The 26,735-nt window shown below is 39.3% G+C and overlaps 1 protein-coding gene across 1 annotated transcript in view; it reads left to right on the forward strand.

Annotated features, from left to right (window-relative positions):
• Window positions 1-26,735, forward strand: part of SAMD13 (sterile alpha motif domain containing 13) — a 40,017-nt gene that overhangs the window by 6,081 nt on the left and 7,201 nt on the right. Inside the window, exon 3 of the mRNA XM_006736942.3 lies at window positions 16,540-16,651. Coding sequence (XP_006737005.1) covers window positions 16,540-16,651 — 112 coding nt within the window. The remainder of the gene's footprint in view (window positions 1-16,539; window positions 16,652-26,735) is intronic.

A 26,735-nucleotide genomic window follows, 5' to 3' on the forward strand; every position in this document is an offset into this window, starting at 1 on the left:
AACTGCATGTGTTTAAAGTATAAAATTTGTAAGTTTTGATATTTGTACACACCCGTGGAACCATTACCACAATTAAGATAACCCCCCAAATTTCCTCATAACCCTTTATAATCTCTCCCTCCTGTCCTTCCCTGCCACCATATCCCCAGGCAACCACTGATATGCTATCTGTCACTATAGAGTAGTTTACTTTTTCTACAATTTTATATAAATGGAATTATTAAGAATGTACTCTTTTGAGGGAAGTGTGGGGGTGTGGTTTATTTTACCCAGCATAATTAATTTAGGATTCACCCATGTTATAGTGTCTATCAATAGTTCATTACTTTTTATTACTGGGTAATATTTCATTGTGTGGATATACAACGGTTTGTTCACTGTTTATCCATCCACTTGCTGATAGACATTTGGGTTGTTTCCATTTTTTAGGTATTACAAATAAAGCTGCTTTTACCATTTGTGTACAGGTCTATGTGTGGACATATGCTTTCATTTTTCTTGGATATATAGGAATGGAATGGCTGGGCTATCTGGAAGGTGTATATTTAACTTTTAAGAAACTTACAAACTATTTTCTCAACTGGTTGTCATTTTACATTCCCACCAGCATTGTGTAAACATTCCAGTTGTTCTATATCCTCATGAACTCGGTATGATCAGTCTTTTTCATATTTGATATTATATTAGCTATAGTTTGCATTTTCATTTCCCTGATGACTAAAGATGTTGAGCATCTTTTCATGTGCTTATTTGCCATCCATACATCTTTCTTAAGTAAAATATGGTCCAAATCTTTTGCCCATCTTTTTCTTGGGCTAGTTATTTATATATTATTTTGTAGACAATTTTCATATATTCTGGATACAAGTCCCTTATATACATGATTTGAAAATATTTTCTAGTAGTATGTGACTTTTCTTTTCATTCTCTCTACAGTGTCTCTCAAAATGTAGGAACTTTTAATTTCAATGATCTCTAGTTTATTAATTTTTTATTTTATGAATAATGTTTATTTTTTTTAAGATTTATTTATTTATACAAGAGCATGCACAGCAGGGTGGGGGAGGGGCAGAATGAGAAGGAGAGAGAATCTTAAGCCGGCTCCATGCCCACAATCACCCAACATGGGGCTTGATCTCATGACCCTGAGATCATGACCTGAGCCAAAATCAAGAGTCAGATGCTTAACCGACTAAGCCACCCAGGTGCGCCACGAATAGTGCTTTTATTGTCATGTCTAAGAAATATTTGCCTAACTTAAGGTCACAAAGATTTACATTTTCTTAGATTTGGGACTGTGATTTTTGAGTTAATTTTTGTGTATGCTGTGAGATAAGAAATTAGTTTCTGTTGTTGGCGGTGGTGGGGGGGGTTGCCTATGAATATCCATTTATTCCAGCCCCATTTGTTGAAATGTTCCTGCAACTTTGTTGAAAAATAATTGATTATATATGTGTAGATCTATTTCTGGACTTTTTTATTCCATTCATAATTTTGTTTGTATTTATGCGAATATGACATAGTTTTTATAACTATAGCTGTATAGCAAATCTTGAAATCAAGTAGGGTTATCTATTTAACTTTGTTCTTTTTCAGACTTGTTTTGTCTCTCCTAGGTTCTTTGCATTTCCAAATGATTTTTAGAATCAGTTTGTCAATTTCTACAAAAAAACACCTGCTGGTGCTTTGATGGCATTGTGCTGAATTATAGATCAACTTAGGGAGAATTGATCTCTTAACAATATTGTGTCTTCCAACCCATTAACACAGTATTTTTCTCCATTTACTTAGGTCTTCTGTAATTTTTCTCAGTGATATTTTGTAGTTTTCCATCTGTAGATCCTGCACATCTTTTCAAATATATCCCTACATAATTTTATAATTTCATGCTATTATAAATTGTATTGCTTTTTAAATTTTAATATCCAATTGTTTGTTGATAGTGTATAGAAATACAATTGATTTTTGCATATTTACCTCATATTCTACAAATTTGATAAACTCATTTATTCTAGTAGCTTTTTGGTAGATTTCATTAGATATTTAACATAGATAATCATGGGGGCACCTGGGTGGCTCAGTTGGTTAAGCATCTGCCTTTGGCTCAGGTAATCTTCTTAGGCTCCTAGGATGGACCCCTGCATCAAGTTCCCTGCTCAGCAGAAAGCCTGCTTATCCCTCTCCTTCTGCCACTACCCCTGCTTGTGCTCTCCTGTTCTCTCTCTGTCAAATAAATAAATAAATAAATAAATAAAATCTTTTTAAAAAAACCATAAATGTGTCTTGTGAGTAAAGACAATCTTACTTTGTCCTTCCCAATATGAATATATTTTACTTCTTTTACCAGCCTTATTGCACAGAATAGGACCTCCACTAACAAGTTGCATAGAAATGGTGAGGTTAGGCAAACTAGTTTTGTTTCTGTAAGGGAAAACATTTAATCTTTTTCCTATCTTTGGTTTTCTATATATAATGTGTCTCTTTTTTGTCTGCTTTTAAGATGTTTTTCTTTATCATTGATTTTAAAGCAATTTGATTATGAGACTTGGTATAGTTTTCTTTATCTTTCTTGTGCTTGGAGTTTTGTTTTGTTTTTTGGCTCAATGGACTTAGTTTTCGTTTTTTGTTTCCCTCACTCCTCGTTTGGTGACTCCAATTATGTTGTATTTGATCACTTGATATTGTGCCAGAATTCATTAATGCCCTAGGTTTTTTTTCATTCTTTTTTCTCTGTGTTTCATTTTAGATAGTTTCTATTATTTTGCCTTCAAGGTCACTAATCTTTCCTTCTGAAATGTATAATCTATTGTTAATCCCACTCAGTATGTTTTCCATTTCAGACAATGTAGTTTTCATCTATAGAAGTTCAACTTGGGTTTATTTTTATACCTTGATATCTCTATTTAAAATATTCAGTATTTCCTCTTGCTTCTGAACACGTGAAGTACAGTCATTGTAACTGTTTCAGTGTCCCTGTCTACTAATTCTATCATTTCTCAGTCCACTTCAGTTGACTGATTTCTCAGTGAGAATGAGTTGTATTTTTCCACTACTTTTCATACCTGGTAATTTTTGATTGAGTGTCAGATATTGTGAATTTTACCTTGTCAGGTGCTGGATATTTTATAGGAATTATAAGTATCCCTGATCTGTGTGCTGGATGCAATTAGGTTACTTGGAAACAATTTGATCCCTATTACGTCTTGCTTTTAAGTTTTGTTAGGCAGGACTAGGGCTGCATTTAGTCTAAGGGTATTTTTCCCCTCTTACCGAGGCAAGACCCCTCTTCATACTCTAGCCAATTCTCATGAATTACGAGGCTTTCCTCTCTGGCAGTTGGAAACAAGCACTTTTCCCATCCCTGCATGATCCCTGAGAATTTTGCTTTCTAAATATTTGGGGTGGTTCTTTCCCCAGACTCAGTTTCCTCACATGTATGTGATAATCAGTGCTCTGCTGAGGACTTGAGGGAGACCTCTGCAGATCTCCAGAGTTTTTGTGCTGCGAGCTCTCTCCTCTCTAGTCTTCAGGACTCTAAACTCTTTCTTCAGGCAGTAAGTGAATAGAGCTTATCTTGCTTGTTTTCCATCCCTTGAATGGAAATGTCCAATGTCTTGAGTGCCATTCTTTCATATATTTTTTTCTAATTTTTTAATTATTTAGGCAGAAGGATAAATCTGGGCCTCGTTACTCCATCTTGACCAGAAACAGAAGTTCCAGTTAATTAATACAGCCACAAATGACTAGTGGCTAACCTAATAGTGCAGAGTTAGATTATAATAGAATCTCAAAAGGCACAAAACATAGGCTCTTATGGCTATTTCTGAGATCTGCCAAAACTGGGGCTTGTTTTGCTTTCATTTTATTTCCAGGCATGGAAAATATAGTTGCTTTACTAGGGAAAGTACTGTCACAAAGGGTCATTTCCAAAGAAGTCTAGGATAATAACTCTTATTCACTGGCCACATACTTCTGATCAGAGCTTTAGTTTTGCAAGGCTACTGTTTATGAAGTCCCTTCATATGTTTAGTACTTTTGTGTGAGACTTGTCAATCCTCACAACCATATTTTGAGGTATTTGTTATTATTCTCATTTTACAGGTGAGAAAACTAAAGCTCTGGGAGGTAAAAACCATATTTATTAAAGAGGTATTTTACATGTTTTGTACTAAATTTTCTAAATCCAGTGTGTATTTTGTGCTTTATATCTCAATTTGGATATAAAATTTTCACTGGAAATATTTGATCTGTATTAGATTTCATAAGATTTACAGTTGAAAAAATGGTAGAATCACATACCCAAGTAATTCCAAAGTTAAAAGTTCTAATAAATGAATCAAGTACCAAAAATTATTTTTATATTATATGCCAATACATTGACACAACTGGTTCTTCTTTTTTAGAAGATTTGATTTGACTTTGAAACAAATGCATATCAGTTTCAAAATGTCTGCCCAAGTTAAATAAATTTACTAAAACTTATACCAACTCAGTATAATTAACATTGAATTCAAAGTGGTGTTGTATAAATTTATAAGCAACTGTAAGGTTATCAATGTCAATATATCATTTTTCAAATTTTTCTTAAAGTTGATTTATGTAAGAAAAATGTAAAATTTCATTGTATACTACTATTGTTCTATTGTATACTCTGACAAGTTTCAATTTCAAATTTTATGCCTATTTGGCTGGGTCACAAATTAGCTTTTCTTTTCTTTTTTTTTTTTTTTTTGGAGGTATAAATTTAGTTCATTCACATGTAGTGTGATATCAATGAGAAGATATAATATACTGTGCCATTTCTTGATCTTCATTGAAAATTTGGCAAGCAATCATTTGCTTTAATAAAATCTTGAATTGGAACAATACAGTAGCTCTTTGTAAAATTCTTTAGGACTTACCAACAAGCATTGGCAAAGAATACACATCATTATACACCTTGTGTTCTATTTTTTTTTTTTTCACAATTCCATTATCTGGCATTGATCCATAGCGTTTTAAATATATAATGAATGATTTAACAATGGTATCCATGACATTTCAAGAGTCTGCTTTAAAAAACTGAACATGAATATCATACAGTGGAGTAAAGCAATAAAGGAAACAGTCAGTTGTTTTAGAATTAAATTAAATCCAGATTATTTTAGCTAATGTGGCTGAAATACCATCCATCAGAATAGAATTTAATTTTTTCATATCTAGCTAAAATTCTTCTTTGACAGGTGTAAAAGATTTAAAAATATTTAAAGTCTGAGTTCAATTTTTCGGGCCATAAATGGACAATATGTCTTCATAAATTTGGAAGTTTTTTGAGACAAAGCATACTTCAAGTATTAATTGAGCAATGTCTTTTATGTTGCACTATTCATCTAAAGCTAAAGAAAAGTAATTGTGCTTTTCAAATTTTGAACCAGTTGATCTTAGATATTGTTAAAAGATTTTGTCTTCTTCAGGCAGTTGTTGGGTGGCTTAACTGAAAAATCTTTCACTTTTTGTGAAGTACCTTTTTAGTCTTTTCTCATAATATCCTAAGAAAACTGAATATAACCAGATGTCTATGGAAAAATTGTTTTCTTTTTTGTGCAAGAATCCAAGCCATTTATAGCTATACAAATTTATAAGCTCAGATTCTGTTTGAAATCACTTCAAAACGTTTTGTTGGACATCTAATTATGAATTCAAGTGGCTAATGTCATTAATTCTTTTTTGATTGTTGAGAAGAAAGTTACCAAATTTACTATATGTTCACTGAAAATGTTTCTTAATACTGTCCATTTTATTATATTTACCATTTTTTTACACAACAAACAAACAGCTTTTTTCCTTTTGCTCTGCTCCAGCAAATTATAATTGCTTTTCATCATGAAATTTCCAATATACTTTCAGCCAGCCTCCTTTTTTCTTCTTTTTTTTTCCAGCCTCCTTTTTTTCTTTACTGTTCTGGTTCTAGTGCTAGTTTCTGCATCTCCTCTCAATTCTGCATCAGTAGTATGCTACCTTTTTAAACTTTAAAATTTATCCATACTTATTTTAACTAAAAAATATTTATTAAAATAGTTAAGAATGTCAACTTAATAACCACTTATGACATACAAAGAGATTCCTATAACTTGAGCTGTCTACATCAAACCCATTACCGTGTTACATGGGTATGTAGGAAAACATAATTTGAACTGAATCAATCAGTTGATACCAACTAGATTGGCCATGTGTTTATGTGTAATACTAGAGAGGACACATGCATCTCAGAAAAACTTCAACAAATTAGCCTAGGTGATGCAGCAGTAAAAGTGAAATGTTCTCACACCAAAACAGTGGAGTGTGTTTAACAGGAACGTATTTTATACCTGTTCAAATTTTTACATTTAAACTAACAAAAATTGAATACAATTAATAATTCAGTTCCTCAGTCAAATATGAAATGCCTGATAGCCTCCTGGGACTAGTGGTTACCATATTGCATAGGTATATAACCAGGTGAAGATCTCGCACACCTGTACCAGGAGAAAGGTTACATGAATATGAAACAGGATGATGATTACCTCAGGTCAGGGGAATGAGGGGGAAGAGATGTAGTTATTGTCAAGATCCTAACTTTTATTTTGCCTCATGGGTTCATGGGTGTTTATTAAGTTCAAAAATAACTAACTAAATAACTAAGAGGGAGCCATTTTAATAGTTTGGACTATATCCCTGTAGACAGTTTGTATACAAATACTTTCTGTATCCATAGGTATACACATAGTCATACAAGAATATACACATGTATTCAAGAATATACACGTACATACACACAAGAATGTACACATATATTCAAAGGACACATAAAATAAGCTTTTATTGAACAAGTGGGATTATAGTATTCTTTTTTTTTGGATTGTAGATGCACAGATTTTGGATTAATCATAAACCTTGTTACATGACACTCTTATCATTGATCTATGTTTGGATATGTTAGATCAATGTTAGAATTTTTACTAAATTCTAAAAAAAAATTCTAGGTATTTTACATGTATGTGCCTATCTGTACAAATCACAAGTATTCAATGTCAGATATATGTATATTTTATTTATTTATTTATTTATTTATTTATTTGCTATTCACTTAGTCTTCCTCCCTTTTTCAACAGTGGGACTTTTTTCCTTCTTTCATTTTCTTCTAGGATAGAGGAGGAACCAATGCTCCCACACAATAGATGCTTATAATAAGTTAGCAGCTTTTCAACAGGAAGCAGTTTATTTCTCTACTACCACCATGCCCCTCACCCCTCAGTGGGGAAGTTCTACTGCAATAGAAAACTCACAGTAGCAATGTTTAGTAAGGACTTTCGTTCTTTCTTTCTTTTTTTAAGATTTTATTTATTTATTTGAGAGAGAGAGAAAGGGAGAGCACTAATGCGGGGAGGAGCAGAGGGAGAAGCAGAGGGAGAAGCAGACTCCCCGCTGAGCAGGGAGCCCGATGCATGGCTCCATCCCAGGACCCCAGGATCATGACCTGAGCTGAAGGCAGATGTTGAACTGACTGAGCCACCCAGGCACCCCAGGACTTTCAAAAGAAGCTGTTTCTTATTAATGTCATGTCTTTTTTTTGCATCCATAGCTCACCATATCCTCTGCCTTTGCACTCAGTGTATGGTTTCATTTTGAAGAAAGACTTTTTTTTTTAATTTTGGAACTAAGTAATATGATACTTTTCTTTGTAACAGGTGCTATAAAATTTTTAACTTGCTTTAATAGTGTAAAACTAACTTTTGAGAGACTGTTAACTGTAGTAACTATTTTTTTTAACTGTAGTAACTATTAAGCTAAGCATTAAGTTTTTGCCCATGTGTATTTTAGAGGGTTAGCAGGTGAATGGTAGAAGTAAAATATTAAGGTAGAATTAGAAATTATTATTAGCATTGTTAGAATTTCAAAATGCTGACCTTATTATAGAATTATCAAAGAGACTTTTCATATAACAGCAATAACAATGGCTATTATTATTTAACCTCATTAAAAAAAAATCTAACAATGCTTATGGGTACAACAATCCACCATTCAGGTCTCCATCTCTAAGGGAAGCAGTCACATCTAGGGTTAAATAAAGAACTTCATGGGATATAGGGTACTTGGTTATTTGCCTGGAACCCTTGCCTGGCTCTTTAGCGAAGGAAGAAGAGGAAACTGATAGAAATAATTGTGTGTCTGATCACTGGGTTTCAGCTTTTGCTCATTTACTCCTACTCCTGTCCTTTTGTGGTACTGCGTAAATAATCAGCAGTCCTTAGACAGATGTTATTTGAAAGCAGTGAGGGAATTGTATCCAGCTGCTAGGTAGTTCCCAGGTACTCTCTCCCCATCAGGCCCCTCTCATCTGTTCTGTCCACCTTTCCCAGACCCACAACCACACTGCTTGACTCTACCTGAATGCAATGAATGATGGTTCCCACCATGCTGTTCTTTTCAGGGAACAACAATCTGGAACAGGCAGGTGATCATGATGGTAAATCTCTATACTAAAAGCAAGGGAAATAAAACTCCCAAAACATTTTAAGTGGCTAAATACCAAATGCCTCTTAATGGTTTGTTAGGAAAGAAAGAAGGAAGGGAGGGAGGGAGGAAGGGATGAAGGAAGGAAGGAAGGAAGGAAGGAAGGAAGGGAGGGAGGGAGGGAGGAAAGAAGGAAGGGAGGGAGGGAGGGAAGGGAGGGAAGAAGAAGAAGAAAAGAATAGGAGGGGAGGGGAGGTAAACTGAGTCCATAATTCAAACTTGAAAAATAACCTTTCTAATCCGAATCTGATGTTATAACTCTTCTGCAGATATGTTTGGTAGGATAAGTTAGGGTGCTATATGGTTTCTTGAATGCAGAAGATATATAGGAGTTAAAGGTGATACTTGTAACTGGTACAGTTTTCTTTTTCTTAGTGGAGGTAAAATTTATTCCTTAATATTTTATAGTAATCTGTTCGCTCTGATATATACTGTATTGGCTCAGGCAGCCATAACAAAATACCATAGACTGGGTGGTTTAAACAACAGAAATTTATTACTCACAATTTTGGAAACGGGGAAGTCCAAGATCAAGGTACCAGCAGATTCGGTTCCTCATAAGAGCTGTCTTTCTGGCTTGTAGATGGTCACATTCTCACTAGGTCTTTACATGGACTTCCTGCGGTATGTGCATGCTGGCTCTTATAAGACCACCAATCATATTGGATTAGGATCACACCCTTACGACCTCATTTAACCTTAATTGTCCTATTTCCTAAAAGCCCTGTCTCTAAATGGAATCACATCAAGGGGTGGGATTTCACCAGACAAATTGGTTGGGGTGGGGGCACAATTCACTTTTGTCATACGGCTTTATGATAAATATTTCATTATTCCCTTAAATGATAACTTAAGAATTAAGTCTGTTTATTGTTTTGATTTGTACCGTTATGTCCATTGCAAATGACTACCTTAAAGAAGTGTACATTTTGAAAGAGTGAAATGCATAAGACCATAGAGTCAGCCAAGCATATCATTCAAAACATGAAAACACCAGGAGTTTCATCAAATCCAGCAAAATTCGTAAACATGCATTATATATGTTTTATACATTATCAGCCCTGAATGGTTGCTGTTTTCTACATAGTTTCTGGCACGCTACTGATAGCCCTACAGAAGGAAAACCGAGTTTGTCTAAGCAATAAAGCCACACCTAAGTCCTTTGGAATAGTGACCACTGTGCTGTGGCTCAGAGCAGGGAGGGAAAGCTCTCCAGATGGTGTTTGCACAGTTGTCTTTAGTTTTGATTGGGATATGAAATATACGCATGTTTGTGTTTAGCCTGAATTTTGGCATGACTTGGATCTCATAGTGAATAAAAAATTAATTCGTTGAATCCTCTTGAGAGGAGTGTCCTTATTTACACTTGTTCAGAGGTCTTTTTTTGTACTACAAAGTTGAGAACAGGTAGGGAAAGAGGCAGTTAGAGACATCCCTTGTTTTCAGAAAGATGGGGTGGAGTGCTGGGGAGACATTATCAGCAGAGATATGTCAAAGACAGAGTGCCATGTGATTTCAGAGGAGAGCCATCAGCCTGAAGGAAGGTATCTATTACAGAGGAAAGAAATGCAGGAAGATGTCCTGTCTGTCCCTGGGACCTGCTCCTGGTGTTTCTTCTGATTCAGAGCTCCGAAGCCTCTCTAAGTACCTAGCACAGCCTGACTCACCTTGCCATAGTGACTCTTCTCTGCTCTCCTTCCTCCATCTCTCAACTCCTCCTGCTCCTTAACCACTTTTTGGAATAAGGCAGGGGAGACACATAACCATAACCTTTTTCATCATTTAGCTGAGTTGAGATTTTCCCCTTCGCTAGACGATGAGTTCCCATGGCTCATCAGGTGCCTGGCTTATAGTAAGCAGATTAAAATTAATTAATGTTTGGAACAAAAGATTGGGCATATCAGGAACAGGACTTTTAACCAGTACCTTTTAAAAATGAGTAGGGTTTGATCTTTGGAAGCTGAACCAACAGAGCTCTGAACAGCATAACCAAGCTGTGGATATGGGAAAATCCAGGATGTTGCCCAGTTGGATTTCAGTACAAACTTAGAATGGGAAATAAGCCTGGAAAGTTATGTTTGAATCAAATTTGTGAATGCCAAGCTAAAGAATTTGAAATATACAGAAGACTTGAAGAATTATTTGCTTTTTCAGTGCTTTCATTGCTTGAGTATGCTGCAGCTAAATGCAGTCAACTCTTATTTATCAGAGTATTAAAAAATGAAAAATGTACTGTCAAGAAACCTTGAATCATCTTTTCTCTTTTTAGGCCTGCCTTTTAGCCAGAATCCTGCTAGTTTGGTTGAAGGGAGAGGAAGAAAGGAATAGAGATAAAACTAAAGCTCATTTAATTGCTTCATTGTTAGATATGGCATAGGCAAAAAAAAAAAAAATCAATATCAATTTATTACAATCAGAATTATATTGCTTTTAACCAAAGGCTGTTCTAAGATGGGCAAAGAGTAGTTTAATTTAATTTTGAAAATAAGTTACAAAGATCAAGGCACTACAAAATTAGAATGCATTTCTGAGTGGAAACATAAGTAACATTGAGAATTACCTTTATAAAAAGAGTAATGTAATAAATATATCACTATAATATATTAACTAGTGTCTAAAATAACTTTTGCTGTGAACTTTAAAGCAGAAATGCAATTAATGAGTATAATGGGGTTTTTGAAATCTCATGTGGATTATATTTATCCACAGTTTCCTTTTGGTCTGATCAACCCTCAGAATCTAGAATACCATGAGTACTAAAAACTAGATACGTGCTAGGTTCTGAGAAAGGGTTTCAACTATGTTCCACCTGCCTTCACTAATGTGTAAAGAGGAAATGGAGACTTCTGCTGCCAGCGCTTAAAATTACAGTATGTCAACATGAAAAACACTCACAATAAGATCTCCATCTGCATGTACCTGCCAAATTTGTTATTTATTGCATTTCTGTCCCAATTATTATGTCTCTAGCTCTCTTTAGAAATGAGGTGATTGTTTAATTAAGGGATAATTGTTTCCCAGTGTGAATTATCCATGCATGATATAATTTTTATCAATAATACGATGTACTTAACCCATATGCACAGGGACTAAATGGTGACTGGGTTAAATGGAAACATTGGTTTGATTAAGTGACGGGATCATAGATAAATTCTGCCTTTCATTTCTTGCTAATTTTTTGTAATAAGTTAAAATACTATATATATATATAGATCCCATACCTGGAAAAATATTCATGAATTTATCATCTTTATATAGCATATTTTAAGAAACATTTTTGCTATGATGATAGTGAGTAACAAGTATCAAATGATAATAGATTATCATTTTATATCTGCCATCTCATTTCATTGGTGCAAAATTAGCAGCCACAATGGGAACCACCATCTGGGAGGTGTTTTGAACAGTGCCATTTAAATTCCTTCTGGAATTTGACATGCACAAGTTATAAGAAAAGATTTGGAGAGAATGGTCCATTTAAAAGGCAACAAAGTGGGCGCCTGGGTGGCTCAGTTAGTTAGGCGACTGCCTTCGGCTCAGGCCATGATCCTGGAGTCCCTGGATCGAGTCCCGCATCGGGCTCCCTGCTCGGCAGGGAGTCTGCTTCTCCCTCTGACCCTCCCCCCTCTCATGTGCTCTCTCTCTCTCAAATAAATAAATAAAATCTTTAAAAAAAATTAAAAATAAATTAAAAATAAAAGGCAACAAAGTGTCTCAGTTTGGTTACAAATAGCAGTCCTTTAGGAGACGTATGGCTTTCCCAGTGGGGAAGGGTGACACTTAAATCCATCCTCTGAAATGTACTCATAATTTCATGTGGCCTCGGCACTCCACCCCTACCCCCAGCTCCCACTTTCATGTTGCCCTTGATCATCGTCAGTTGTCTCCTTAAAACTGTTACCAAAACCACTGGAACCCCAGTGAAATTATTCATCATACTTTATCATAAACAACCTTGAAGTGACATGTGCCTGCATGTCCCTGCCTCTGCAAGGCATCCCCCCTCAAGGCCTAACTTAGGATGTGTTTGAAGCAATAGATGCCTTTCAAAATCGCTGTTGAAGATCCTGAGGTGTCCTATCAGGCAGAACCTTCTGCGCCTTCCGGCGGGTGCATCCTCAGTAACACTTGTGCAGCCCTCAGTTCGAGTATTACTTAGAGGTAGCTGTTTACATGTCTGCTTCCCTCACCAGATTGCTAGCTCTTTGAGGGCAAGGACTATGCATTCCTATCCTCGTAACCCTGCATCTAGCCCTGGACTGAGAAGTTGGTAGGCTTGAAGTAAATATTTGTTGTATCAAGGAGTTGAGTGGAAAAGCATAGATTTGGAAGCAAGCGTATATGGAATCCAATCCTGTTTATCTACTGTGTGGTTTGGGGTGAGTTTCTTAACCTTTCTGAGCCTTAGTTTTCCTAAATACAGGTTACAGTAGGCAGCTGACAAGGAGTTAGGAGGCTGATAATAGGAAATGTATGAAAAGCATATTGTAGACTCTACATACTCTCTGGTTCTTAGTCCACTGACATAACAGAGCTTTGCTGTTCATCAACAGTGCACCTGAGCCCTGCGCTAGGTGCCGGAGAGCTTAAGAGATGAAGATAGGCAGGTTTCTCCTCTCGGGATGTGAGTAGTCTAACACTGTGATTTGTCTTCTACATTATTTGGCGTTTTTTTGCTCTCAAGCCTAAACTTAGGGTGGATCAATCACTAAATGCACTGATTGGTTTCATGCTCCTCGTTTCTTCTGCATGGGTCTCCTTACCCTAAATATGAGAGCGTGCCTGGTTTTCCATTGCTCCTCTTCCTCATGCTACACTGTCAGCGGTATTGTAACATCTTTGTTCTCTGCCGCATTGCTAATTCTCAAGAATAGTTCACAGTTGTGGAAGTGATGATGTCATATCCCAGCAGAATAAGAATCAGGAAAACCTCCTATCCTAAAATTACAAGGTACATACTTTGTTATTACAATTAGATAGCTATTCTTTATGAGGAAAGGCAGTTAATTGAAGTCAGCCACAAGGAGAGTGAATTCAGATGTTTTCTGGGGCACTTAAAAGTATATCCGATGAGACTCTCTGCTCACTGCTAGAAGTGAGCTGATTAGAAACTTAAAAGACTTGTTAGAACAATGAACTCCCTTCTAAACATTCTTCGAACCCACCTTAAGCAAGGGAGAGAAGGAAAATGGTATCTTAAAGGAACTGCCCAGTGTCAGCTCATGATCGCCTATGTTAATGGGATGATGGAAAAAATCCCAGCATGTGGATAATTTTTAAAAACTCATTTAACTTTGACTTTAAAATACATAGTTAATATTTGGCAATGTTAGGGTGAAAGTAGTTTTTCCCCGCTGTATATTACCTGTTAAATGGTAAGAAGTTGTGTGTGTGTGTGTGGTAAGCCTGCATATATATGAGTGCATGTGTGCATGGGCATGCAGTGTTTATAGATTCACAGTCTCTAAGCCCCAAAGGGAAAACACCATTAGCTAGTCAGCATTGCCTTTCAATTAAATGTTGTGTTGATAAATCATTGATCCTGTGTGCCATTGATTAAAGGTTCTCTTGTCTTGAGTTAGGATAGAAGTTTTGTTTTTTAATTAAATATTTTAAGTTCCTACTACGAGCAAAACGTTATGCTGGTGGTGAGGCAGAGATACAGCTAGTCCCTTGACTTTTGGATGTTTGAAGGTTTTCAGGAATCCTCGGAGTCTGGGCAATTTCATTTCCATTAAAAGTAACATGAATCCTTTCAACTTTCACTAGCATGTTGAACCTCCCGCCCATGCTTAGTTCTAGGCCAGATTTTCTTCTCACCCTCTCCCAAGATTTCAGTTACTAACTAAAAATTCTATCTCCCAAATGTGTACCTCCAGCCCATTCATCTGCTTTGAGTATCAGACTCAGTCCCACATTAAATCTCTGCTTGGATGTAGATGGTACCCAAAATTTGGTGTATTTAACTAAACCTGGCAGTGCCATCTGAGTGAAGTTACCACCATCCGTCCAGTTCCATGATACTTCCATCTCCTTCATTCTCTATGTCTAGTCCACCACTAAGTCATGCTGATTTTCTTGGTTAAAAATCCTTTAAATCCACACACTTCCTCCCCTTGTCCATAGCCACCACTCTAGTCTGGATCACCATGATCTCTTGTGTGGATGACTGGAGTAAGCCACCTCTCACTGGTACCCCTTCTTCCCCTCTGGCTCATCTCCAGTTCTCTTTTTCAAAATGCAAATCTGATCAGGTCACCCCCTTTACATAAGACCATTTAGCAAGCTTCATTGCTCATAGGCAAAAATCCAGAATCTTCAGCGTGGCCTCCAAGACCTGCATGCCTCCCTTGACTGTATATATTCCTGCCGAAGAGCCTGGAATAATCTTCACCTGATTTCATACGGTTAACTTCTGGCTGCTTTCTACACCTTACCCCAAGATAAACTTCCACAGGAATGCATCCCTTAGCCCCGTAAACTGCCGTAGTACAGTGTACCTCTCCTTCATAGCACTTACCACAATGTGCAGCTGTGCATTTAGTTGTATGATTACTGATCATTGTCTATCCCCACAGGACTGTAGGTCCACAAGAGTAAGGACCATGTCTGTTTGCTCATTAGTGTATTCCTAGCAGGAGAGCTGGCAGGAGCTTTGTTCTGAAGGATTTCCCAAGCCAAGTTAAGCTATTTGGAACTCATCTTAAAGACAATGGAAAGCTTCTGATGGATTTTAAGCAGGGGAGCAATGTGATTAGATGTACACTTTGGATGAAGTGTAGAGAAATCCAGACAAATACTGCTGAAAGAGAAATGAGGCAGTCACAGTAATGGTGGGTCCTTGCCATTCTTTCTCTATTTTCCTATCCCTCCTTTCTAAATCCAGTGAGGCACATTACCCATAGAACTTCTCAGATGCTTGATCATCATCTAGTCATGTGAATATTGGTTGAGTTCCTCAGTATATGCTTGACACTAAGAATAATAAAATGGTTCTGGCCCAGATGTGTATCCCTAACCCACATCTCCCATTCTGATGGGAAAGACTGTCCAATAAGTAGAGAGTATAATCCAGTGTGGAAAATGCTGCAATGGGAGTTTGAATGGAGTTCTCAAATGCAGAGGAGTTTATAACTAAAACAGTTCCCTGGGGCCAGAAAATGCCTCACAGAGGAGATGGCATGGGAACTAGAATGAAGTAGGTAGGAATGGTGGATTGTGTCAAGTAGAGACAAACGAGGGGGCATTGTAAGTGGCTGGAAGAGCACGTGCAAAGGCCCAGAACTGTGAAAGGGCACAGCATTTGGGAGAATGGCTTTAGCTCTGCAATTTCACAGCTGTAGAGAGAATGTGTGGGGATGGGGATGGGCAAGGTGGTAGGAGATGGCAAAAGACAGGTACATGGGGGCCATATTGTACAGGGCCTTCTTAATTCAGGAGTATGAGTATCATCCTGTGAGTTGCCAGAAATCATGGAACCACTCCTAAAATCTCTGGATTAAAAGCCAATTCATGGGCACCTGGGTGGCTCAGTTGGTTAAGCGACTGCCTTCAGCTCAGGTCATGATCCCAGGGTCCTGGGATTGAGTCCCGCATCGGGCTCCCTGCTCTGCGGGGAGCCTGCTTCTCCCTCTCCCACTCCCCCTGCTTGTGTTCCCTCTCTCGCTGTGTCTCTCTCTGTCAAATAAATAAATAAAATCTTTAAAAAAATAAAAAATAAATAAATAAATAAAAACCAATTCATGAGGAAGCACTTCATATGAAGGGTCTAATGGTTTATTAGGAAAACAGTGCCTGAGCCAGTAAGAGTAATTATGTCCTGAACCCAAGAAACATAAGAATGATTATGTTCCTGAGAGGTAAACTGGGATCTGGGCCTTTGAAGGAAGAGAGGGACATGGTTCTAGCAAGCTTACCAGGGCCTGCCCCTAGGAGACTGAGTAGTGAGCCAGGCCACACACTCTTGCCTGCTCTGCCATGCCAAGTGTCTGGGTTTGTGTTTTGCAGTTCCATGGAGAATGGGAGGCCGCCGGATCCTGCAGACTGGGCCGTGATGGATGTCGTCAACTATTTTCGAACAGCAGGATTTGAGGAGCAAGCTAGTGCTTTTCAGGAGCAGGTAAGTCTGTCTAGAGAAACCCATGATGAACAGTTACCTCTTCCTCACAGTGGGCAGAGGGAGTGAGGAGGAAGAGGACCTGAGAGCAGGGAGGGATCTGTGAGGCTCTGCATGTCCTCCACATCAAACACCGATCATACCAGAGCACTGAAGAGGGTGGGAAAGGAGAGAAGAAAAGTGATGAGCTAATGACTCCTTCCTGAGAGAGGGGAACCCATGCCCTGAGACACAGTGACAGCTGCAGGAAGGAGGGCTAACGCTCAGTTACATCTGCGTCTTCTGAAAGATGGGACAGCCCTACTCTCACCACAGACACACTGGAAAGCAGAAACCAAGAAGAAAGGGAAGTGAGGGGCAGAACTGACTAGAGACATGCAGCACCATCCACTACTGGCCCAGCACCAACCGAGCTAGGAAGCCCCCTCCAATTTGCATTCCAGGTGCTTAGAAAGGTAGAGTGGAAAGAATACAGATTTAGAGTCAAATCCTGGTTCTTCTAACTCTGTGTGACCCTGGGAAAGTTACTGTCTCTCTCTGAGTCTTGCTTTCACATCCACAACATGAGGCTATCAATGCCCAACTCAATAGGGTGGTGGTGTGAGGATTAAGGAACTTTGTCTGTACAGTGCCTAGGGTAGGTCTTGGCACAGTGTTGATGCCCCTCAAAGTGTTAATTCCCTTCCCTCAGGTCCAGGGTTGGTATTGAAAGGAGGGAGTAGGGGGTCCCTCTCCATTGTTGGGGTGATTCCTGACTTCCATTTTTTAGGCTGGGCCAGCTCTGTAAGGATGGTGCCCAAGGGGCTTTAACCCCATGAGGAAGCACATTGAGGAGGCATGTTGTGGTCCACACCAGACCAGCTCTGTAGGGAAACAGAGATCCTATCTCCCTATCAGTGAAGTCTGCAGTTTTCTAAGCATTACATTTACTTTTCCAGTATTGTAATATAATTGATAGAATTATAAATTGAAGAATGTGTCTGGCTGCTTCTTCCATATCCATTTAGCTCTTATGCTCTTAAGCTGGGTTTGGCTAGGGAAACTTTATATATATATATATATATAAATCTCCTTCAATATTTTCTTCAAACCTGATATCTCTCTCTCTCCTCCCCCCCATATATATATACACACATATATAGTTGTTGCTGTGGTTAATTTGGAAAATTTGCTGAAATAGCAGCTTAAATCACTTCACACCCACCAGAATAGCTAAAATTAGAAAGATTGATAAATTTAAATGTTCATGAAGATGTAGAACAAACACATTCTCCTGTATTGTTAGTGGGTATGTAAAATACTCATACATCTACCCCATGATCCAGCAGTTTCATTCCTGAGTATTTACCCAACGGAAATGGAAACATATGTCCGTAAAAGATCTGTTCAAAATTATTCTTAGTGGCTTTATTCATAATAGTCTAAAACTGGAAGCCTAAGTGTCCACCACTGGGAGAATGTGGTATAGTCACACAGTGGAATATACCCAGTAGTACAAAGGAACAAACTAGTAATGTGTAACGAAGTTTGGATGAATCTCAAAGTATCATATTGAGTAAGAGAACCCTTACACAGGAGTTCTTATTGAACAGTTCCTATCTTGGTCTGTTCAGGCTGCTATAACAAAAATACTATAAACTGGGTGGCTTATGAGCAACAAACATTTTTCTCACAGTTTCAGAGGCTGGGGATTCCAAGACTAACAAGGCTGCAGACTGGGTGTTTGGTGAGGGCCTGCCTCCTAGACAGCTGTATTTTTGCTGTGTCCTCACATGGAGGAAGGGATGAGAGAGCTGGGGCTCCTTTTGTAAGGGCACTAATCCGTATAATCACCTCCTAAGGGCCCTACCTCCTAACACCATTACCAATTACCTCTAATACCCCCTGGAGATTACGTTTCAACATACGAATTTTGGGGAGACACAAACATTCAGACCATAGCAATTTCATCTAGATGAAGGTTGAGAACAGGAAAATGCATCATTGGTAGCAAGAAGTAAAACAGTGGTTGCCTCTGGATAGGTGGGAGTGGAGAATGGCTGGAAAGTGGCATGAAGGAACATTGTGTGTCTTGATGAGGGTTTGGGCTACATGTATCTGCTTCCAGTAGATGCACTGAGATGCACAGGCATATACAGATGTTACAGGTCTGTGTGCTACATAGCCTCTACATTTTACCTCAAAAGAAAAGGAATTATAAAAAAACATTAAGCAATTAGTAGTATGCAAACTGAAGTGTTTAGGGGAATACACTGATTTATATAACTTACTTTGAAATGCATCAAAATATGGATTGACAATTGGATAGAGGAAGGAGTAGAGGGATAAACATGTGATAAAGCAGTATAGAAAATGTTAATTGTAGAGTCTAGGGTGGTGGTCATGTGGGTGTTCACTATATGTTCTTAAAACTTCATGTTTGAAAATTTTTATAATAAAATCGGGGGGGAAAATCGCTCAGGTTGAAAGGTGAAGGCCTACCAGCTGGAACATATTTTATTTTAGTTTTTAATAGAGTAATATCCATTTGTGTCATTACAGTTGAATAACTCTCTTCTAAAATTAAATTTAAATAATATTGTAAAAGGTTAACCAAAGAAAGGACTCCGCTAAAAGGTCTCTTGGCCCAATTCCCAGCTGCCCAAAAGCGTTTTTCAGATTGGACTTTTACTCAGACTCCTCTGAGGCCGATGTCCCAGACTCGGGGGGAGGTGTTGTCCTTTGGGCCTTCCAGATTCTGTGCAGGACCTGAGAATGGAGCTGGCCAGCTCTGAGCTTGGCCCAGGAGCAGGCCCTTTCTCCCAGGAATGACATCACTCTGGCAAGGCATTAGTGGGAAGCAAAAGGAACAGACTCTCCCAAAGCAATTCATTCAGAAGTCCTTCAAGCAGGCAAAGGGCATCATCTTGCTACTGTGCTGAGCCCAACTCAGGAGCCTGAGAAATGAATTCCCAGGGCACTGGAGTTTTGCAAGCATGGTCTAGAAGCTGAAGCTCCTTCATTCTCATGGAAGGGCAGTTAGGTGGAAGAAAGAGTTTGCCTTAAATTATTCCCTGGAAGTGATCCAAATCTTCTTCCTGCCATGTAATTCTCATCATCTTTCCTCTTCTCTTTAAAGGAGGTAGAGGGAGGACAAGGAGAGAACCACTAGTCAGGCTTAGCCTGGTAAGATAAGTAGCTGCTGTGATTTCCATGAGGACTGAGAATCAGGATCCTTTACCAGGTTACCCTGCCTCTTCTGTCATCATGCCTCAGAAAGCTTTATGTTTCACCTTCAAGGATCTTCCTGTCAGTGAACCTCAAGTTCACCCTAGATGGGAAGATCGCCACCCCCAGCCCAAACTGACCCTTTGGAACATGACCCTTCCAGGCACATCTTCTAGGTCACGACAGCGGAGAAACAATAAGGACTACGTGTTGAAATCTCCTTGGGGAAAGCTTTGCCCTGCCATTGGACAGAAACAGCACAGAGCTGGAAACTACCCTCACACTACCTTGCAAAAGGGCAGGTCCAGAAAGGACAGTACCATTGCCAATGATGTGGGGAGCTTAGTGTCATGGCCGACAGTGGTGGACTGAATGTTTGTGCCCCTCCAAATTCCCAAATTCATATGCTGAAACCCTAACTCCCAATATGATGACATTATGTGGTGGGCCTTGGGAGATAATCAGATTTAGATGAGGTCATGAATGTGGAGCCCTCGTGATGGGAGTAGTACCCTGAAGAGAAGAGACCAGAGAGCTTGTTCTGTCTTTCTCTGTCGTGTGAGGATGCAGCGAGAGGATAGCCACCTGCCAGCCAGGAAGAGGGCTTCACCAAGAATCTGACCATGCTCGCACTGTGAGCTTGGACTTCCAGCCTCCAGAACTGTGATCAGAACTTAGAGCTGACTAAAACAGTGGCGTTGATGCTGGACATGTCTACCCTCAGCTGGGCTGACTTTGAGGAGAATATCCGCCTTCATGGTATGGTCTCACAGTATGATCCTGGATATTCTGTTGCTGTAGCAACCAGACACAGAGGTGGCTTTCTAGTATACCTCCCTGGAAGATATCCGGCCACTGAGTGAGGTTTGTCCAAAGGGCCAGAACGGCATCCCATGTTTCTTTGGTATGAAGCATCTGGTGAAGCTGGTGATCTTTGCATGACCTCTTTTCTCTGAGCAGGCACACTGCCACATGACAATGATTTCTATTAAATTTCCTTCTGGTGTAATGATCTCTATCAAGTTTTCTTCTGGAAAACCTCTTTTGAGCCTACTGTGCGAGCCACAACTATAAGCCAAAAGAATTGTCGAAAGGGAGGTTCTAACGAAGCCCCTGCCCGGACCCTTGCGCCAGCCCCCGTGACCCAGTGTCAGTAGTATGTGTGTTTCAAGTTGTTTTACTGTTCTGGCCAGTTGCCTTTAAGACCAATGATATCCCTCTTCCTTGGCTCACTGACCTCATTAACATAGTGCTCCAGAGGGTTCGCTGGCCAGTAGGAGCAGGAGCCAGTGGGAGTCCTTCCTAGAGGAGGCAGTAATGACGACTCTGTCAGTACTCTTTCCCATGGACACCGTGGGGTGATGGCTGTTTTCCCAAGTGTCTTCTGGCAGGCAGATCTCTCATGCTGTGGTGAGTCCTAGTTTCTTTTCTCCTGATTGACACTGGTCACTGCAGGATCCTGAAGAGTTTGCCTTTCTAGAACTCAGATTTCTATAACATGAATGTTGATTTAAACAGACAGAATATTGCTCAGGCTGTTGCTTTAATAGTCAAGTGTTAGCTTAGACCTGGCCTTCATGAAGTATGCTTTCAATGCACAGCACAGAGCACAAAACTACCTGAGATGTTGTATATACACAGTTGAATTTTGGTGACTAGATGATAAAAAATTGACACTTACCCATACATATGGGTTGCCTGGTGTTCAAGAGTCAAAGGTACTTCAGGAATTTTACTTTCCTAAGAGCATTAGTTTTTAAGAGAACCTTTTGACTAACTTCATTCCAAAGCATCTCCACCTTCTTCACAGGACATTTAGGACAAGGTTTACTGTGTCAGCCTCTGAAGGCTAAATGAGCACTATTCTCTGGTGGAAAGCCATTTCTATTGACAGTGCTTTTCGTTGCCAGTTAAGGAATGCTGGCGGTCCAGGACAGTACCATCACCACTCAGACGGGACCCTAATGCAGGCCCCAGACAGCTCTGCCCCTCATAATGTAGTCACTTCACTTCCATGTCTTCATCTGTCTGACTCGCGTACTCAGATTGTACATGACGAAGATGGAAGGCAGCGATCTGCCATTCAGTCAGTGTCATATAATTCATATTGTTCGGATTCCTCAAACTTACAAGTAAGTAACATCAGTGATTCTGTTTCTGGAACAATATGTATCACTGAGGTAATTTTTTTCTCGGAGTATCATGACAACATAGTATACAATTCATGGTGACAAATTAATTTTACTCTATTATCTCCTCACTTTCCCAAACCACATGTATAAGAGCAGTATTTTACTCTGAAATACCCAACTGGTTGTTTAAGCCATTCATTTAAAATGCAAAGATTGACATTTTTTTAAGATGACTATTTGCTAACTTTCTGAAGCTACTGACTAAACAAATGTGAGTAAAAATTCTCACTGCTACAAATTGCCAATAACACTACTTCCAAAAGGAGTAGTAAAGTGGGAAGGCCAATCAGGGCAACTCTGAGCCTAGTGGCCCCAGTCATCGCCCGAGATTTCAACTGTAGTGATTTTGGTAGATATTTTCTTTTTTTTTTTTTTTAAGATTTTATTTATTTATTTGAGAGAGAGCGAACATGAGCTGGGAGAGGGACAGTGGGAGAAGGAGAAGCAGACTCCCCACTGAGCAGGGAGCCTCATATGGGGCTCAGTCCCAGGACCCTGAGATCATAACCGACTGAGCCACCCAGGCACCCCTGTGGTGGATATTTCTACTTAGACCCAGTACAAATCCAGGTTTTGGGAGGTCTAAACCTTTTACAATTTTAAGAGCCCTTCTTGGGGAAAGAAATTCAAAAATATGAATACAGAATTACTGAGGCAAAAGTTAAGCTTCATTAGCTTCATAGTAAATTCAGCTCAGAGTGAGACCAGTTAAAACCCCACAAACTGGGGGGCACCTGGGTGGCTCAGTTGTTAAGCATCTGCCTTCAGCTCAGGTCATGATCCCAGGACCCTCATCAGGCTCCCTGCTCAGTGGGAAGCCTGCTTCTCCCCTCCCACTCCCCTGCTTGTGTTCCCTCTCTCACTGTGTCTCTCTCTGTCAAATAAATAAATAAAATCTTTTTTAAAAAACCCACAAATTGGAAGTAACTCTTATTACTTTATCAGCATTTTAAAGTACCAACTACTGTAAATATTTAAGGTGCTTTGACACATGATATTTCTTAACAGTTGAAGGCTTCTGAAATGCTTAAAATATTTCATAACATAATCAATAGGGGAAGTGGCAACTCAAACTCTGCTGATGTGTCCTTCCAGTCTATAAATATTTAGGAAGTAGTTAAAAAATAGATGGATGAGGGTGCCTGGGTGGCTCAGTTGGTTAAGCAACTGCCTTCGGCTCAGGTCATGATCCTGGAGTCCCAGAATCGAGTCCCGCATTGGGCTCCCTGCTCAGCAGGGAGTCTGCTTCTCCCTCCCCCCTCTCATGTGCTCTCTCTCTCTCTCTCAAATAAATAAATAAAATCTTAAAAAAAAAATAGATGGATGATGCTAACAATAAGAAAATAGCCAAGAGAATTGAAAGCAAAACTGATAAGGAGAGGACCTTTTGAGTTTTTGATTGAAACAGAGTAGATTTTTATAAGCCAAAAATCCCAAATGGTTGTTTAAGTCATTTATTTGAGATGAGACCAGTTGTAAGACATTATCACCTAGCCAGATACATACATGCTGCTTCTTTGGCTTATTCACTCATTCAAGTGTTTCAATAGTTGTTGTAGCTTTTTCTTTTTCTTTTCTTTTTTTTTTTTTAAAGATTTTATTTATTTATTTGAGAGAGAGAGAACGAGAGAGAGAGCAGGAGAGGGAGGAGGGTCAGAGGGAGGAGAAGCAGACTCCCCGCCGAGCAGGGAGCCCAATGCGGGACTCGATCCCGGGACTCCAGGATCATGACCTGAGCCGAAGGCAGACGCTTAACCATCTGAGCCACCCAGGCGCCCCTGTTGTAGCTTTTTCTAACACTTGTTAAATATAAAACTATTGAAGTAAATAATACTCATTATTACAAGTATTGTTTTACTTTAACAAAACCACCTGAAACCATTGTAGGTTTGGGAACCATTTGAAGGAAGCACAGAATTCCTGGCAGGTGAAGATCAAGTACAAAGGCATGAGAAAACATGGTTTATCTTGAGAATTCCAAGCGCCTTGGAGTAAGAGGTGTGGAGCAGGGAACGTCAAGGGATAAGACTGAAAGATAAACAGGGGTCCAGAATACAGATAGTCTGGTTTGCCTGGCAGAAGAGAGACTTCACCTGAAAGGCCCTGGGAAACCGTGGAAGGATAGTAAGTGGGAAGTGAGTGCCAGGATGAGATTTGTGGTTTTGAAAGATCAATCTAGTGGCAATGTGGAGAGTGGATTGGAGGACAAGGAGATGGAAGGTGGGAACGCTGCTGCAATAATTCTACTGGGCAAAGGAAAAGATGGATTAGAAAATCTGGGGAAGATGGCCAGAAGAATTTAGTGGATCACTGGCAGTGGAGGTTGAAGATTTGTCCCATCTCTGTTCTCCACCATAACCCAAGACCAAGTTCACTGCCCACAAGTGGGAAAGGGAGGGACTTGGATGACTGCCAAGTTTCCAGATTGGGTGGTTGTAAATTAGTGCCATTAACTAGGATGTTTGTGGGAGGTAAGTTGTAAAAGGGATATAATGAGCACAGTTTGGGGTACATTAAATTTGAAAGCCTATGGTACATTCAGGTGTATATATCTAGCAGACAGTTTGGGGGAAGAGTGAGACCTAGAGACCTAGAGACCTAGAGGTCATCAACAGTCATAGGAGAGATGACAATGAGAGGCATTTAGAAGGGGGTGAGAAAAAGGCCAAGGTCAGCACCCTGGGGAATACCAAGGTTTTAATTGTTTGGAGAAGAAAGGCAACTAGCAAAAGCAACTGAGAAAGAACCCTCAGGGAGGTGGGGAAAGAACCAGTAATGAGAGGTTGTACAGAAACCAATGAAGGAGCAAGTTTTAAGAAAAATGCAATGATCGACAAGGTCAAATACCTCAAAAAGGTGAAGCCCCCGTGGGGTCTGTGAATGATGGTGGAGTTTCAGTGGAGTTGGGGAAGGGAGAGGGTGGGTGACTGTTTGGGAAGTGGAGGACCCTTTCCTCCAAGTTGAGGAGTGAGTTGGGAGGCAGGCAAGTGAAGGGAGAACCAGTAGCTGGAGGGTCATGAAGGCATGAGGGTTCTTTTCTAAGAGAGGAGACACTCAAACTTATTTACATGCAGGAAAGTAGCCAAAAGAATTAGGTTAAAATTGAATGAAATTGAGGACAGTTAAATAAAGCAAACTCCTTGAGGATAAGGAAAAGGATGAGATCAAAGAGTATGGAAGGGCAAGGACATGGAGAAATTGGAAACCTCATGCATTGCTGGTTGGGAATATAAAAGGGTACAGTCACTGTAGGAAAGTTTAGTGGTTCTTCAAAATGTTAAGCATAGAATTACCATATGGCTCAACAATTCCCCACAAAGAATTGAAAAGAGGGACTCAAATAGATACTTGTACCCAAATGTTCATTGCAGCATTATTCACAATTACCAAAAGATGGAAACAATCCAAGTGTCTATGAACAGATGAATGGATAAACAAAATATAGTATATACATATGATGGAATATTACTCAGCCATAAAAAGGAATGAAGTTCTGACACATGCTATGTGGATAAACCTTGAAAACACTATACTAAGTGAAGTTAACCACTTAAATATTGTATGATCCATTTATGTGAGATATATAAGATAGGCAATTCATAGAGACACAAAGTAGATTAGAGGTTATCAAGGGCTGGGGGCAGGGGGAGTTACTGCATAATAGATAATAATTTCTGTTTGGGGTGATGGAAGAGTTTAAAAAATAGATGGTAGCAATGATTTCACAATGTTGTGAATACAATTAATGCCACTAACTTGTACACTTAAAAATAGTGAACTAAAATGGCCTGCTTCATGTTATACATATTTTACCATAATAAAATGTAATGTCGGCCATAATATACATGATTCAGTTCATTCAGTTTGGTCCATAAAATATTCAACTCTTTCATTCTTTTGTTTTAAAAAAAAATATGAAGGGATTAATTCCGAACAAAACAGGGATATCTTCCTCTATCCTTCCTGTGCTTTGGGGGCATAGGTGAGCATGTGTACAGACCTAGCTAAGATTGCCCTTGTCCCCAGGGACATTAAGGGAGTTCCTGACAGCCTCTATTTCCTTTGCTAAACAAGAGGCAAGCTCCTGTGCTTGGAGTAGACAGGATGGTGGGAGGTTTAATAAGGAACTAGAGGAGAGCAGTGAAGGTTAAGAGTGGCCATCAAGGGGAATGGGAGAGGGAACTGACCAGGATACATAGAACTGCTAAGGAATTTTCCTGACCCAGCTGAGACTGGCACACGGCTCCTGGGTAGTGTTTCATCTTCACAGCTTGCTTGTTTTCCACAGTTGCACCAGGCATAGGAATCAGAGAAGGTGGATTGCTATTCTGCTCCTGGATGTGGTGTTTGTGGCGTGGGCATAGCGAATGACTAATGGCCTAAGAGGGCAATCTGAGAGGGCATATAAAAGAATGGTTCCCAGGGCCAACCAAGGGATGCAGACTTGATACAAATGAGGAGTCTGGCCCTGGAGAAAGTGAAATTGAAATGTGAAAGTGGGTGTAATGAGAATGAGGAGCAAGAGATAGGATAGGATTTTGGACTTTAAGTGTTGCAGAGGTAGGACTCTGCTGGTTGATGATATTACTGAAGGTAGAGTTGTGGAAATGGTGTATTGGAGTAGACTAACTGCTGTCACAAGTAGATGAAAAGATGTATAATGGCTTAATTATAGTAGAAGTTTATTT

This window comes from Leptonychotes weddellii, chromosome 4 (assembly GCF_054177405.1).
Source record: "Leptonychotes weddellii isolate Sample4059 chromosome 4, ASM5417740v2, whole genome shotgun sequence".
In the NCBI taxonomy this organism is placed as follows: Eukaryota; Metazoa; Chordata; class Mammalia; order Carnivora; family Phocidae; genus Leptonychotes; species Leptonychotes weddellii.